The sequence below is a fragment of the Amblyomma maculatum genome, chromosome 2 (assembly GCF_055883805.1).
Source record: "Amblyomma maculatum isolate TAMU_Amacu chromosome 2, ASM5588380v1, whole genome shotgun sequence".
NCBI lineage: Eukaryota > Metazoa > Arthropoda > Arachnida > Ixodida > Ixodidae > Amblyomma > Amblyomma maculatum.
In genome coordinates, this window is record NC_139345.1 from 212,363,206 (window position 1) to 212,380,497 (window position 17,292).

Consider the following 17,292-nt stretch of genomic DNA (forward strand, 5'->3'; position numbering starts at 1 on the left):
TAAAAATGCCTGTATGCATGCAGCAAGGACAAGAGCACAAAATATAGGGATGGACAACTGGTACTGTTTATTAATTCCAGTTGCCATACACAAAAACAAGAAGGAAATTGGTACATCCACTATGGCCCCAAATCACCTCCGCAAGGAAGGCGCCAACCAGGAGGTCACACGAGGAGCCAAAACTTAATTGACCTCCTGCATCAGCGAAATATAAAGTGAGAAAAATCGAAACTTCACCTGAATAGCTTACCGGGACTTGGAAGCAAGACCAGGCCATGTCTCGACATGCATGTACAGGCAAAAAAATTAGGGAACCAAAACCAGATGCATCAAATGCCATTGTCAGCAGCATTTGTGCACAATGCATTCACTTATCCAAAGTTCAAGCAGCCGCCCAAAAGGGGAACTCAACAAAAACAAAACTGAAACAGCCCACATTGACACTGAAAGATATGCAGTTAATGCCGTCAGTGTTGACAGCTGTACCATAAACTGAAGCTGGCATTTACCTTTTGCAGCTTACCTTCAGAAAAATTTTCCTCCATTTGGAGTCTGCAATATAAAAGATTACAAGGGTTCAACGCTGTTGAACCAAATATTGAGCGAAACTGCGGGTGACCGAGCATTCTTCTTCTTCTCTTTTTCTTCTTCCTCAGCCCACATATAAAGCCCCGCTTTAACCAAGCCGTATGAACGTGCCTCAGTGGCCTATAGGGGTAAACGTGAATGCCAGGTTCCTAGCAGGCTGATTCTGACATAACCGTCCCATGTGAAACGAGAGACCCAAGAGACCCAGCTCCTGCCAGCCCACATGTAAAGCCCACTTTAACCAAGCCGTATGAACGTGCCTGACCGCTTGAGTTGGGAGCCCATCTCTCGCTTTTGTGTCACGTGGGATGTGACGTTACGCACTGCGCCGCGGCTGCGACCGCGCTACGCCGACCACTTGAGTTGGTAGCCCAGCTCTCACCCTAGTGTCACGTGGGGTGTGAGGTCACAGCGTCACTTGATAAGACCTGGCTACCGGCCGCACTACGCTGAAGGCTCGAAACCTTGAGTAGTATTGCTTTTGCAATAAAAATTGGACCAAAGAAGAGTGTAATCGCAATGCTTACGGAGCTGTGCCTTGCGCGCTTATTTACCTGCACTATATGCATACTGCACGGTGGCCGATTTCCTGTGCAGTCACAGGCAACATTGTACACTAGCTCCTGTCTTGGTAATACTACAAGCGGATTAGTTGTAACTTACCTTGACAACCAGACAAAGGCACAAGACAAGACTAATACAAGGCTAGGCTGTTAAGATGGCATTCTCATTGCTCTTTAAGAAAGCTCACTAAAAGTGCTGTCATGAAGTCCATGACTACAGGGCTACAAATTTTGTGAGATGATCACGCGAGTAGCGCTGGAGGTCCTCAGTCGCCGCCTTCGTCTGCGGCCTCCTTGGCGATAGACACCCAGATCAGCGCTGCAGAACTGGACCTGTCGCCCCACCCTGCTGCTGCTACTGTGGCAGCTGCTGTTGTAGAGCCTGGTACAGCAGTTCCAATCAAAAAGACTCGCACGAAGGCTACGGGCTATCGCGACCGAGAGACTTCCTCCGCATACAGTCGAACCTGGATAATTCGAATTTTGGTTACATCGAACTCGCGCAATATCCTCTTGAAAATCCCATGTAAAAGTATTGGAAAGCTGCATCGTATGTCGGACTCAATTTCACCGGTCGTACGATATATCGAACTCCACACCATGCATTGGATGGTGCGCCTTCCCCAAAGATTGCATCACCTTCGGCAGTTTGTCGCGTGACGTTTCCAAGCCACGCGCAAAAGGAATGAGAGGGCACAGTTCGGCGATGGCTGGTCTAGGGCAGTGCCGCACCCTTTCCTCGAAGATGTGCGCGTCTCCTGTAATCGTTTGCCAGGCGCAATCACATCATGTTTGCAAGCCATGTGCGTGAAGGAATGAGAGAGAGCCAATGCAGCCGTGGTGTTTTGGAGAGGGGAAAAACATGATAGAACGAAGCACAAGGGTGTGCCCATTCTTCTGCCCAGCTTTATCTCCCCTTCCTCCCTCTTTCTCGGTCTTCGTTTGTAGCAGCACGCATTGCGCATGCGTGGACAAGCCAGCTTAGCCTGTGGCAGACGCTTTTTCCAGTGTGTATTAACGCTCTGCGCGTGGCGGATGACGTTTTTTTTTTCCGAGAGTTGTTCATTTTTGCCGTCGTGCTGAACGTGCGGCGTAGCGTATGCTATGGCAGCTGCGGACGTTAAGAAGCAGCATTTTTTTTCTTTTGCAAGAGTCGTCCTTACTAGTGCTGAACGCGTGTGGCGCGCGTAAGCTATGGCGGCTGCGGACGCGTTAAGAAGCGGCAGATTTATTATTTGTTTTTGCGAGAGTCGTCCATTCTTGCATCTATGAATCAACGAAAGCACGCGGTTATCTGCGATCATGACACCGGCTTTTAGTATTGTTCACTTCAAACTGCATTTTCAGCTATCACGCTTTCCAAGGATTGTGGCAGTGGACTACGCCCGCCCAAGCGCGGCGTGATAAATCGAACAAGGCTTGTGCAATCAAGTCATCACGGGCACTCTGCCAGGTTTGCTCCCTGCCACCGCAGGATCTATCAAAATTATAATAAAAAATAAAACACGCTGTTATGTTATCGCTGCGCAGCATCTTGGTGCGCTGCTAATAAATGAGCTGTGGATGCGACGGCTAAAACGGAGGGACGCGCCACTGCACGCTTTTTTTCTCAAATTTTCAGGGGCAAAAGTGGGCGTTGGGTTCATTATGTGAGTGGGTTCATTACGTGACAGATACAGTATCATTTTTCACGATCGCAAGTGGCGTCTCAAGCCGATTTCTGTATATTGAATTATTGATATATTGAACTATTTCGCGGTCCCCTTAGAGTTCGATATATCCGGGTTTGACTGCATACCGTGGAGGATATGGATGTCAGTGAAACTTTGCCGGCATCTAACACCTGCACTACCACAGCATGTCCACAGATGTCCAGTGCCACTAGGGTGGGGGTGGATTTAACTCATATCTCGCCGCCGCTGCAGCAGTGGCAAAGTTTCTTACATAAAGGGGAATCGCAAATAACTCCTCCTGAGAACAAGTAACTTTCCCCAATCCCCAGCTTAGCACAAGAGCTTATCTAATTCAATGGAACTGTAGAGGTTTGCATAGATATTACAGACCTTAGACTGGCATAAATATCAGACTTACAGACCCACAGCTCTGTGCCTACAAGAAACCTAGACCCACAGCACACAAATATGTTGAAAAAATATAACACGGTTCGAAAAGATCGAGTGCGGGCTAACAGACTTTCAGGAGGCATCGCAATAATAATGCAACCTGATGTCCCTGCCAGAGAAATACCTCTGAAAACTAACTTTGAGGCAATAGCTGTAAACATAATTTGTTGTAAAACAAGAATACAGTAAAAGCTCGTTAATTCGAACTTCACGGGACCGGGAAAAAAGTTCGAATTATCCGATGTTCGAATTATCGAATGGCCTCGAAAAAACTGACCAAAACCATTTGTATTACGGTAAATGTACCGTATTTAGTCGCGTAACGAACTCGCTCCAACTCGCTCGCATAATGAACCAACCCAGCCCCGTTCGTGCCTATGAATCTGAAAAAAAAAAAAAATAATAATAATAAATGCGTCAGTCGTTAGCGCGTCGCGCTGTCGCGCTGTCACGGTCCACAACACATTTCTTGGCAGTGCGCCAAGATGCTGCGCAGCGATAACGGCGTGTTTATCTTTTGACTTTAGCTTCGGCAGGGGGGAGGAAAGCGAGCTTGGCAAAGTGCCAGTGCTTGTCCGGTTGCGCAAGCCTCCTTTTCAGTACGTTCGCTCATGCTGGGACGGGCGGCGCCGTCTACGTGCATCATGATCGCGGCTGACTCGCGTGCTTCCGTTGACGACTGATGGGTGGAAGGACTGATGGGTGGAAAAAAAAAAAAGTTTAACCCATAGTGCCCGTCCGAGATCATAGAGCCTTTTATGGCCGTTGGCTGGAACCGCGCCGACAGTACTCATTCCTATTTCCAAATTAACAGGGTTGGAATTAACGAGTATTTAGTTGCGAGCTACGAAAGTTGCGCAGAAGAGAGAGCAGGCAGCCGCCGCTGCGCGGCCATGCACTGACCTTGCCGCGGCCGCCGTCCCCTCCCTCCAACGCTGCCGGCCAGCCGCCACGCCAGTCATGGTGCCATTTAAGTTTTACCCACTCTTCCATAGTTTTACCTGGTTCCATCTTCTGTCCCCGTTTTGGACGTGCGCAGCCTCTAATTATGCCTACCGATCGCGGAGATGTTTCTTTACTTTTTTTTTTTTTTTGCCGTGTGATGTCCGCCAAGCCGCCCAGACGCGGCGTGTAGCGGAACCGACTCGCGTTCGAATTAACGGGCATTTTTTATACACAGGTCTCTATGGAGCTTGGCCGGACCAAGTAGTGTAGTTCGAATTATCCGAAAATTCGAATTATCGAGGTTCGAATTAATGAGCTTTCACTGTACTTGGTCCGGCCAAGCTCCATAGAGATCTGTGTATAAAAAAGCCCGTTAATTCGAACGCGGGTCGGTTCCGCTACGGATAATTCGAACTACGCGCCGCCGCGTCTGGGCGGCTTGGCGCACGTTACGCGGCAAAAAAAAAAAAAAGAAAAAAAGAAAAAAGGGGGGGGGGGGTTAAAGAAACACCTCCGTGATCCGCAGGCGTAATTAGAGGCTGCGCACGTCCAAAACGGGGACAATAAGGAACCAGGTAAAACCATGGAAGAGTGGGTAAAACTTAAATGGCGCCATGACCGGCGTGGCGGCCGGCGGCGTTGAAGGGAGGGGACGCGGCCGCGGCAAGGTCAGTGCATGGCCGCGCGGCGGCAGCTGCCTGCTCTCGCTTCTGTGCAACCTCCGTAGCTCGCAACTAAATACTCGTTAATTCCAACCCTGTTAATTTGGAAATAGGGATAAGTACTGTCGGCGCGGTCCCAGCCAATGCCCATAAAAGGCTATGATCTCGGACGGGCACTATGGGTTAAACTTTTTTTTTTTTTTTTGCGATAGCCATCCATCCTTCCACCCATCAGTCGTCAACGGAAGCACGCGAGTCAGCCGCGATCATGACGCCAGCTTTTTAGCACCGTTCGCTCCGATAATTAGAGTGGCAGTAGACGGCGCCTCCCGCCCGCCCGCCCAAGTCGCTCATAGCATGATAAAGTGAACATACTGAAAAGGAGGCTTGCACAACCGGATAAGCGCTGACACTTTGCCAAGTTCGCTTCCCTCCCTGCGGGAGCTAAAGTCAAAAGATAAACACGCCGTTATCGCCGCGCAGCATCTTGGCGCACTGCCAAGAAATGCGTTGTGGACCGTGAAGGCGCGAAACAGAGGGACGTGCTAACGACTGGCGCCTTTATTATTATTTTTTTTTTTCTTCCAGATTCGTAGGCACAAATCGGGGCTGGGTGGGTTCATTATGCGAGCGAGTTCGTTACGCGACTAAATACGGTACATTTACCGTAGTACAAACGGTTTTGGTCAGTTTTTTCGAGGCCATTCGATAATTCGAACATCGGATAATTCGAACATTTTTCCCGGTCCCGTGAAGTTCGAATTAACGAGCTTTTACTGTAGTATGCTCCTTGTACATCCCACCACAGCTCACAGTTATAACCACAACCAAGAAATGCGTTGTGGACCGTGAAGGCGCGAAACAGAGGGACGCGCTAACGACTGGCACCTTTATTATTATTTTTTTTTCTTTCAGATTCCTGAACAATTGCCAGAGCCATATGCGATAGTTGAGGACCTTAACGCTCAGTCTTCCTTTTGTCGAAGTGAATGCAGATTCAAGAGGCCAAAGTATATATTTTATGCTGCCAAATAACACATTTTTATTGAAAATGGGAAAGTCTATGTATTGCTGTCCCAGGTGTGGAAAAATGAGCTGCCTTTATTTAGCCTTTGCATCTCCGTCAATATTTTATTATTTCAACTGGGATGTTTTAGATGACCCCAGGGGGAGTGATCACTTACCAACAGCTTTAACATTATCTTCCTCTGCAACGCATCATCCCTACGAGGCCATGGAAAATCCACCTTGCCGACTGGTTTGTTTTTAAAGTAAAGGCCACCTTACAAGTAAAGTATTCTGAAGACCTCACCATAGAAGTATTAAATGAAAAGTTCATGGCATTTATATCAGCAGCAATAGGAGCCATCCTGCAAACCTCAGAACACTCGCATAAAAACACAAATGAATGTAAATTGGCCAAAAAACAGCAGAAATAGCGTGGGGCACCTTTCGCTTGTACCCCACCTTAGAGAACCTACTTTAAAAGAGCTAGAGCTAAAGAGAAGGCCAACATTTTCGATGAGCATTTATCCAAATTGTCCAGCTTGTCCAATTACTCACACGTGTTCATAAAGCGTAAAGCTATAGCAGAAAAAGAAAACATCCTTTCAGAGCATGCATGCATGAAGATTACAGTTGAATCAGCAAAAACATAAAATTCTGCCGAGTTCCCAGTCATATTGGGATTAGGGGCAATGAGAGAGCAGGCGTGTGTGCGGCACAAGCGAGAACCATGCAAATAAAACGTTAACTTGCCACACAGGGATTACATAAACCTAGTGTGCAGCAAACTGAGAGCTAGGGGGCAGGCTGCTTTGGAAAATGAAGTGAACAACAAGCTACATTCTTTAAAGTCTTTTGCAGGGGAAGGGAAATCATGTCGACACATTTTATCGAAGTTATTTTGTGTCGTCAACGCATAGGACACACACACATCGCCCATAATTTTCTGCTGATAAAGATAGGCAAACCCGTGTGTGAAATATGTGGTGATGAGCTCATAGTTAATCACATTTTAATCTTATGCCCACGCCTTGAGGAACTTGGGAAAAGATATTTTACTGTATCTCACAATGAACACATTCTGCTTCATCCTGCATTGCTTTTAGGCGAACGAGCATTCGTTGATTTTCTCTTGTTTTTGTGTTTCTGAAGAAAGCCAATGTTTTAAGTCACATTTAGATATGGTGGAACCTCCTTGATACGATTCTCTTGGGCATTGAAAGTAAAAACATATCTGAAAATCGTATTATCCAGACGGGCTCCAAAAGACTGCAAATAAATACATACTTGGTACAAAACTTGCTTTTATTAAAGTGCTTTAAAATAATCCATCACTTTGCACTGGACTTGCTGCATTCTGATGCCATCAGCTGAGAATGAGCATTTCTGGAGAAGATTAGCATATTACCGTAGTACGATTTAGGGGATCTCTCTGCATGCTGAGGAACCACAATATTTCATACTATATGGATGAGGAATTACGACCTCATGCTTTCCTACTGTCACAAGGCCTCTGTAAGTGCCATTAGGAGTAGATGCAATAGCATTACCGTAAGGACATTATGCATCATTGCTAAGCAGTGATCTTAATTAGTAGTGCTACTTATCAGCGCGAAGTATTGAGGTCAAGAAATAGTGCTGTTTAGTAGTTGCTTATTATAGTGCTTATTATAGTGCTTATTATATAGTGCTTATTAGTGGCCACAATGTCAACTTAGCGTTGCTGCCATCATGGAGAGCAGAAGTGCCATGGGAACACGGACACAAGACACACGGAAAAACACGACTGTGCTAGTCCTGTTTTTTCGTGTGTCTTGTGTCTGTGTTTCCATTGCACTTCTCCTCTCCATGGTGCCTCACCTACTGGCCCACACGAAGGTATTAATGGTTGCTGTCTATATTATGGTGTGAAGCGGCCGCATAAGGCCCCTCAACTATCCCGCTGAATGTGAGTAATTACTCGTTGACATCCATCCAAATACAGTCGTACGGCTGCAAAGGAAAGCTATACAGCTTTCTCAGAAACTTTGTAGTTAAAGAAAAATTCATCCTGGTCTGTGGATTGAACCCAGGACCACTGTCTTTCTGGGGCAGTTGCTCTACCAACTGAGTTGACTTGGACAATCATCACATGTTAGTGTGAGAGCAAATTAATAACTCAAAGTGGGAATGGTGTTGGTCGAATATTTAGGAGAATCTCCCAAAGTTTAGTAGCTATGTAATACCGGAGTAATTACTCGTTGACTCATTGTTCGATTCCTAAACCAGGACAAATTTTTTTTGTTCACTACGAAGTTTCTGAGAAAACTTTATAGCTTTCCTTTGCAGCCATATGGGTCCACTTGGGTGGATGTCAATGAATTACTCCCTTATGACAAATCTACTCCACCTTAGGGGATTTCCCTAAATATTTGACCCGCTGAATAAACGCTTCTCAGTGGTGGAGAGGTAGCGTGCCTGGTTTTTGGTCCATAAGGGCAGCAGTGCGATTCTCGCTTGACCACTTTCTCTTTTCCACAAGAGTGTGATCTGCAGCTGTGGCTGAATGATGTCACAAATTAATGTCATCGCTGTGTTGACCAGCCAGGGAATTTCGATGTGGCCCAAGGTTTTTGGTGAACATGCACTCTAAAGACGACTCGAAACTCAGCACAGCCTCATGTCCCACTGTAGGTTCTCCAAGGTCACCACTGTAATTTTGCTTCAGCGCAACACCAAAATCATGCAAACTGCAAGGTGGCAGTGAGGGTCATGCCGCAGCATAACCTGTGTGCCGTGCAAGCTGCTGATGAATGGCCCTTTTTTCTTAATCAAGTTTAAAACACTTTGAATGTAGGCATTCTCGATGGGGGCAAATGCTTGCACAGCCATACTCTCACCAGTAGTTGAAAGCTGTTCTTTATGCAGCACTCGCAAATAATGGGCTGTCATCGATGTTTTGCATCTAGTCAGCCCATTATTTAGTTGCAGTGGTTTTACTGAATATTTTGCGAATGGTAGCACCTGAACATCTTCTTGGCAAATGGATGTGTCTGCTAATTCCACCACAGTTAATGTGTGATGAAGCCGCATCCTGAGAGTGGGGAAGAAACCCTGCAAGTCAAGTTACTTAACTTTCTTATTAGCATGAAGGCATTATGGTGCACCATACTCTGCAATAGAAATCGCATACTTTGATGGCATTGCTGGGAGTCGCGGATCCCCGGAGAACGCTCGGGCCGTAAGCATGAACTAGACGCCAGCCGTACCCACACGGTCGCACATTTGATACACACACACATTCGCTAACACGCAAACAAAATTAACCAAAACTAACACAACCTACAAAGACTAATTAATGATAGACGCGATGCTTCACACTAAGGGACAGCGTTCCACTTTCGAGCTTACAGTTTGAAGCGGGCGACGCGTTTCGTGGGTCCAGGCAATGTCGGCTGCGCCGAGGTGGCGTTCGGCTTTCAGTTAGCTGGTCTTGTTGGCCGCAACGGACGACCTCCTGTTGAAGCGTGGGCTGACGCAACGTTGGCTTTCATAGCGGCGTTTTAGGTGAACCTCCTGGGCGATGCAGGTGGACGATGATATAAGCCTTGGAGGTGCTCCCTGGACGTAGCAGGTAGCTGAGTAGTCGCTCAATCCCCGGAACCAGGTCGAGAACAGGAGGGTGTCTACGGTGCAGTGCCGTAGAACATGAGGCCACCAGTACAGCAGCCAGCCGGCGTTGCTTACTCCCAGCCAAGGCGTCCCTCACCTCCCGGAGCCTTCACTTCTCTGGTTCCCCCCCTCCCCCCCCCCCCCCCCCTTGCCTCTCCATATAGCGCCTTTTTATAACCTCCCCATTGATACACATCAGCCTTATCGTCGTCTTCTGTTCACCAATCAGTGCTTGCCATGTCACCGACTACTTCTTTAACCTTTCGTTTTTCCACGTAATCACTTTCGCCGTCCTCGGCTTCTTTGCTTTCGCAAAAAGCCTCTGTATTTGGCCTCTTACATGTGACACTGGGCTCCTTAAATGATGTCAGAGTTGTACGGGGAAGGTTGTTATCAGGGCCCAATCAGTGGCTGGTGTTAGAAATGCTCATGGTGGAGTGGGCAACATAAATCCAGAAAGCTTGGTGGTTTCCAGCTGATTTCTTCCCCATATTGAGGGTAGATTCCTCCTCAATTTGCTTTGTGGTACTCTCGATAGTGGATGTTCTCATTAAAGGTGCACCAGGGGTCCTCGAAGTGTGTTCGTTGCCGGTGCTCCACATTAAGTGCTGAGCACAGTTAGCTTCTTACTGCCCCAATGTTTCACATGGCACTGTTGAGCAATACAGGTAGAGAGAGAGAAGACGTTATTTCAAAAAGAAAAAGAAAAGAAAAAGAAAAAAAAAGGGGGGGGTGGGGGCAGTGAGTGGAGTCTTCATTTCAAGACCCCAGTGGCCTGGGCTGCCGCTCTTGCCTGAGTTACCAGCCTACGCTGGGTCTCTAGATCAGAGCATTGCAGAGTGGCCTCCCACTGCGCCTCCGAATGGTGCATGTTTATGTGTGGAGGTTTGGGGCCTGTGCACCCCCATGTGACATGGTAGGCGGTGGGCTGGTCATTGCACCAAGGGCATATGTCTGTGTAGTGTTCTGGGAACATTATGTTGTATTAGGTAACGCTTGTCTTACCTGAGTGGTGGCACGGGTGTATGCAGAAGCTGTACAAGGAACGGGAGTGGTCTCCCGCCCACAGCCTGGCCCAAGCTCAGGCTGCCCGGAACCTGCAGGAGCTGGAGGCCAGCCAGGGCAACACCACAGGAGGAGGGCAGGTGCGTGTGCCACCCCTGCATATTTCCCATCAGTGACTGTGAGGTTTCAGCTGTGTTACTCATCTACAGTGTTCTGCAACCTTATTGGAACTATTCTGAAAACTCTCCCACCTCACCCTTAGGCTCATTTGTGGTGAAACCATGCAGAACACTTGCACGTTCTTGGCACCCTTTTTGCATAGTAAGTTTGACGGTAGTGCTTACCTGGTTTGGCCACGCATGATGAGAACCAGAACCGTCTGCGACAAGATTGAGGGAGTGCTAAACGCCAACACTGACTTTCTGGCAAAGGGCAGTGGTTGTGCCGTCTGGCATCGCTGCAAGGAAGCGCCACGACAGAAAGCCGCCAAGGCGAGCGCTGCAATGCACGCGGCTAGCCAGATGGCGGCACCACTGCCCTTGGTGTCTTTCGCTCACTCTGTTTCGTCACTGACAGTTCTGGTTTCTCATCATGCAGGGCCAAACCAGGTAAGCGTCGCTTTCAAACTTACTACAAAATAAAATGATCAAGAACACACAATCTTTGTGCACTGTTTTATCACAAATGTGCCTCTGATTGAGGTGGGAGAATTTTTCAAAAAGGTTCAGACAAAAGTTGCAGAGCACTGTAGAGTAAATGTGCAGACCCTAGGATGGTCCCTAGCAGGAGAGGCAGAAATGCATGGAAAGGGGAAATAGAGTGCTTGATAGTAGCATTCTTTTTGTGTGTGTGTGAATGATGTGAACCCCTAGCTAAATGGCTGAACTCGAGACTAATGCGATAGATGTGACACAAAGTGCTTGTCCTGTCCTCAACAGATGTGACAGTGGCTCAATGTGACCAGTGTGGACTCAGTGTGACAAACAGCTTTCTACAGCTTTCTCAAGACCACTTGTGATATTGCACTTCTGTTGGATGCAGTGTCTGATGCAGGAAGAGCTTCCAATTAGTTAAATCTCGTTACAAGAGACACTGTTACAAGAGACACTCTGTTATAAGAGACATTTGAAAATGGTTTGGTTGGTTTTCCTATGTCTTCCATGTTAACAACATTGCATACAAGAGACATGGTTACAAGACACTCGGTTACTAAGGACAACTTTTTCAAGTCCGTGGAGTAAATTCTTCACTATTTAGAAGAGACACAACCCAGGTGTGCTCATGCAATGCAGCTGAAGCGTACCAACTCGTGCATGATGAACTTCAGATTTTCCCTTAGCTAAATTCTGTTCCATATCAGTGTCCTTTTTGTTGTGTATGTCAGGAACTGAGGAGTGCTTCCCCATGATTGGAAAGTCAAAACGGCATCGCATTACTGTTACCTACGAAGCAAATCAAAATGCATGAATGACATTCAGCATTTTTAACTCCTCACTGTTAAAATTTGATCACAAGGTGAAAGCTTAGAGTCCTGATGTTTTTCTCTTTATGAATCATCTGAGGGTGACGAGCCTGTAAGCATCTGAGGTTGACGAGCATGTAAGAGTGCCTCAAAGGTATTAGAGCAACAGGAAGGCTTGCAAAGTGAAGTGCTTTACCATCACAATTTTGGAAGGAATACACTCTGCACTCACAAAAATACGTACTAGTATGAATAACTTCTTTAACCTTTTCTGAACAATTTCCTGTTAATGCATTGAATGCATTTAGTATTATACTGATGTGCAGTAAACTGATCAACACAGTGATTTTAGAATTTTTGGTTACAAGAGACCTTGCTTACAAGAGACATGTTTTTCGGGACCCTTGAGTGTCTCTTGTAATGAGGTTTTACTATAGTGTAAGGATATGAAGGGCAACAAGTACATATATTGCATTAGTTTCTGGAACAAACGTGCACTGCAAATACTGCAACTGTCCAAAGTGTCAGTAATGAGCTAGCGGCCTGTTTATGACCCTCTTGGCACATAGAAATATTTCTGGCTGTGTGAGAAAACAGGATGGCCTTTGTAAGGATCAAGTGCGTGTTTCCACAGAGAGAGCAAAACAATAGGGTTTCAAAAGTAGCAAGAAGAAATGCTGTAGCTCCTGTCTACATACACCTCTCTCCTGTCTACGTACACCGCGGCGACTGGTAGTCATCGTGGTGTACATCTCTTCGTCTTTGTCCTTTTTTGTTGACTGATTTTCATCTTCACATTGTACCAACTGTCCCAGATTTCCACTCTTCTGCAAAGGGCTTTCTTTTTTGACCTTCGTCAACTAGCTGAGTTGTATAGACCATTGCACGACCCTCGTTTGACTGGGCTGTTAACGGGAGCAGTCGTCAGCTCTCTTCAGGAGCAACCCAACACCTTAATAAGGCAGCGCCCTTCACCGCTTTGCAATATTTTGTATATGGGAAGTATGGTGTTGGATCCCCCGATGCTGCCAGGCACCCACTAGTGGTACAGTAGGCACAAGCTTTTTTCCCTTGGCCTGGGGCTCAACTTCGCTGGGGTGAAATGCTTGGAAAATGAGACAGTGACCCTGCCTTGAGCCATGGTGGTCTTTAGAGAGAGCTACCCCTGTACCAATAAAGTTCCCCTTTGAACTGAGGTTGTTGGTGGCCTGTGTTGAGTGTGGAGACACTGACTGGGGCGGTGGTGTGGGCTCATCTTAGGTATCTCTGCGAGCCAGGTATTTGTACATAGTGTTCTTGTTGCTTTTTTCTTTGTTGAAAAATGAACAGGTAGTATTGTTGGGTATCCTTGGTTGATAGCACCTGTGTGCGCTTGCAAGATGTGGCATCTTGTCACATCAGCCCACTTTTCCTGCACAGCATCAGGTAGAAGAACTGGACTATTCCGATGATGACGCGAAGCATGTGCTGGAAGCTGTTGTACTGTGGTCAGTGGTGTTCGAGATGAAGCTAAGTGGTAGGTTTGTGCGGGTAGTTGCCAGTGTGAAACATTTGGTTTTCTTGTGCACCTTTCCTGAAGCCAAGCAAAACCTGTAAAACGGGACACTGGTCCTAGACGTCACGCCACTGGGGGCTGCTGTGAGATGGGCATTGTTGAGTAGGAGGAATCGTGCATCCTGAGTGTGTGGATAATGACAACAGCCTGTATAATGACAACAGCCTGTCTGACATTGGCAGTGACTATGAGGGGGCATGATGTGCTTGCAGCAGCAGCAGCAGCAGCAGCAGCAGCAGCAGCAGCAGCAGCAGCAGCAGCAGCAGCAGCAGCTGAGCCTGGAGCAGAAGCTGGAGCGGGAGGAACGAGAGGCCCAGGTGGAGGTTCTGGCCAGCCTAGAGAAGAAGTTTGAGGACCTGGGGCCCGTCTATGACTGCATTGTCTTTCATGATGGGGCAACCTGGAGGTAAGCCTTTTGTCCCGAGTGATGTCTGGCATTGCTGCCCAGATGTCTGTGCTGTCATTCATGAAGAGTACTTTGTGCACTGCAGAAGAGGGCTTCCCTTGTCTGTTTTTTTTTTCGGAAATATACAACTGTGGTGTAGCAAGTGCTGGAAACAGCTTTCTTTTGCATTGGCGATTTCACCCCATGCCAGCTTGCAGGCCTGAAATTCGAGGCAGCTGTGGTGGAAGGTGGCCTTTAGTAACTTGAGCTTTTTCTTGTAGCCTTCCCTCCCTCGCTTCGCACTGCTGTGACCACATGGCTTTTATTCCTTACCAGAGGCACATTGAGGGTTGACACATCACGTGGGCAAATCCAGGCAAATCTGAATTTGCAGTTGAAAGCAAATAACAGTTTCATTGCAAATATTTTTGAATCAAAGCGAAAAGTTTGTGACTGGAAATGTAGTAGAACAGAAGAGGTGATCCATTAGCGCATGGTTTGCAGAATTTGCCAAGGGAATGAAGATAAAAAATTAAACGGAAATAAATGTTTTCAAACTTGCGTTAGGCAATGTTCAAGCAGGAGCTCTAACATGTCATTAGTGTTGCTGGTTTTAAACATGATACTAAGTGGTGTCATTTTTGGAGCTGACATTTTAGACACAGTTTGTACCAATGTTACTAGATACTTTTCCAGTTCTCAAACTCCGGCGCGCCGCCTGACGCTTCTTCGTTGCGCTCCGTGCAGGGGCGCGCGCGACGCAGTTTGCCCGGACACGGCCGGACTGAACGCAGCGGCGTGCGCTCTTTTCAATGCGCACGTGCGTGCCTCCAGACGGGCCGTGGCCCGGCGAATAGCAGCATAACGTTGTTTTTGACATCAACGTGCTACTAGGCGCAGCGAACGTAGCGAACAGCACGTTGTGGTGAATGCCGGGCTTGTCCTGCGGCAGCGTGCACGTCTGGGAACGTTTGCTTTTGTATGCGCGGGTGTCGCGCAGTGTGTGACAGTGAATCATGGTGCGCTGTTTCGTGCCGGGTTGTAAAAACGACGGCTACGGTTCTGTGCAATCTGTTGGAGAGAACAGAATTTTTTTTCAGGCCGCCCTGCAGCGCTGGACGCCTGCAGCTATGGGAGCGCGCAGTACCAAGGCAGGACAAAAAGCTTTCGAGCTCGTGTTCAATTTGCGACCTCCATTTCCACGTTGCGGATATTTCGGAAGTGTTCAAGCACAAAATTTGTGGGAATATGGTGACAATACCACGTGAAAAATGGGCAATAAAAGACGATGCCATACCTAGCTTCTTCCCAAATTGTCCGAAGTACCTTTCGAAACCTTTCGAACACGACTGAGAAAAACGCAGTTGAAAAGAGCACGAAGCTGTTTGCCTCGCAAATCACAACGGAGTCCATACTTGTCACATTGTCATCAACGCTAGACATTATCAGTTACCTATTCGACAAGGGCGCAATTTGCATATTGACCGTCAAGCTTAACCACGACCCGTTGGGGTAACGAATGACTTTGTTTCAGTTTGCCTTTAAAGTTATAGATGCGCACGTTTACTATATATTGCTTGTTTTCGTTTTCAGCAGCATTTTGGCCTGGCACGTTCACTACTGTCGTGAATTTATCGCCGATATTTCGCCTGCTGAGCTTGTACACACCTATAGACTAACACCGATCTGTGACGTAAGCACGATGCGGTGGCGCTTCTATCACCAGCATGGTCCGACTGGGGGTGAAAAATAGGCTTAGTGCCCATAGGAATACAAGGAAGCGAAATATTCCAAAGCAGTTTTCTAATTTCACGGGTCATCTGTGATGATGTTATTCGGTACAGAGAAACCATGAACATCCTAGAACAGATCACGGAAGTATGAAATCTCATTAACGAGGCAAAGTATTTTTAAAACACTGCGAAACGTATGCGGGTGCGAGTTGGGAAGGCGACCCATAGAAATACATGTAAACACAACTTACCGCAACATTTTGCTCGGTTGAGCAGCGTTGAACCCTTCCCATTCTTTAGTGGACGTCTTGTATGACGCCCCGAATTCATGTTGCATGACACACTACATTCTCTTGCAAGTAATGCAAGTCTCACGACTTGCGGGACCGCTCACAGCGCGATAAACTGACCGCGCATAGTTGCAGACGACCATGCACCACCCACTGTCGCTAGCAAATGCTCCGGAGCTGGAGGCGGTGGGTATCGCCAGCTACGCTGTCGTCTGTGTCAATGCGCGAATCTCTTTCGGCTCATATTGTCGTATGGCGTTTGACAACTGCTTTTTAAATGTAATTCTGTCTAGCATGTATCACTGGAGCGACAGTATTATCAAGCTTATTTACCCTATGCGGCCGCATATCAGACTGTAAGCAAAACTGCGCGATTCGCTACACACAGCTTGCCATTTTAGCAGCGTCTGGATTCATAACACAGGTCATTCGGGGAGTTTTAAAAGTAGACTGCCTCCGTAATGACGCACCATACTTTATCACACACTTCTTCAAAGCGCTGGTCAACGTTTAACGACCGGCCACCACTTCTGATGCTCTGTGAAATGAGAAAAATGTTCCGGTAAGTTGCGTTTACATGTATATCTACGGGTCGCCCTCCCAACTTGCACCACCATACGTTTCGCGGTATTTTAAAAATACTTCGCCTCGTTAATGAAATTTCATACTTTCGTAATCTGTTCTAGGATGTTCATAGTTGCTTTGTACTGAATAACGACATCACAGGTACCCTGTGAAATTAGAAAACTGCTTAGAAATATTTCGGTTCCATGTATTCCTATGGGCGCTAACCCTATTTTTCACCTCCAGTCGGCTGCGACACCGCGAGCGCCCCCTTTGTTTGTAAACACGGTGCTGGTCTATAAAAACAGCACTGCGTGAAAGTGTTCAAGGGGAACTAAGGGCTGTACTTGTATGTGGGGAAGAAATATTGAAGACCGCTGAAAAGGCATATCGCTCGAACAGGCTTTGCAATGGCAAAGTGAAATTGAGGCTTGGTTGTTAGAAATTTCTTCATTTTCATTGTTCCTTCCTGAACAAGCGAGTGATGAACACAGCTACTACAGAGGTTCTGTAGAGGACAGTGTTGTATACTGCTTAGCTCGATATGTAGTATATAAAGTCAGCAAGTACGCAGATTGCCAGTTTTGGCAGCAGGACGACATAAGTTCAGAAGCTCCAGTAGTAGGTACCGATGCATATTTCACCACATATCTGCGCTTCAAAGAAGGAAGCCTGAGGCAACCCAGCAGGAAGATGTTGCACTTTATAAGAGTTGCAAATGAGCCAATTTTGCTTTCACATGATGAGGAAGGTCTCTCTGG

At 47.0% G+C, this 17,292-nt stretch overlaps 1 protein-coding gene across 11 annotated transcripts in view; it reads left to right on the plus strand.

The window, feature by feature from the left end:
* The window catches only part of TppII (Tripeptidyl-peptidase II), a 160,202-nt gene that overhangs the window by 16,791 nt on the left and 126,119 nt on the right, over positions 1 to 17,292 (plus strand). Inside the window, exons 4-5 of one of the 11 annotated variants that reach the window (XM_084595703.1) lie at positions 10,569 to 10,682; positions 13,784 to 13,965. In XM_084595703.1, the coding sequence (XP_084451829.1) occupies positions 10,569 to 10,682; positions 13,784 to 13,965 (296 nt within the window). The remainder of the gene's footprint in view (positions 1 to 10,568; positions 10,683 to 13,783; positions 13,966 to 17,292) is intronic. The other 10 variants (XM_084595704.1, XM_084595705.1, XM_084595706.1 and 7 more) reach the window with 10 other exon arrangements.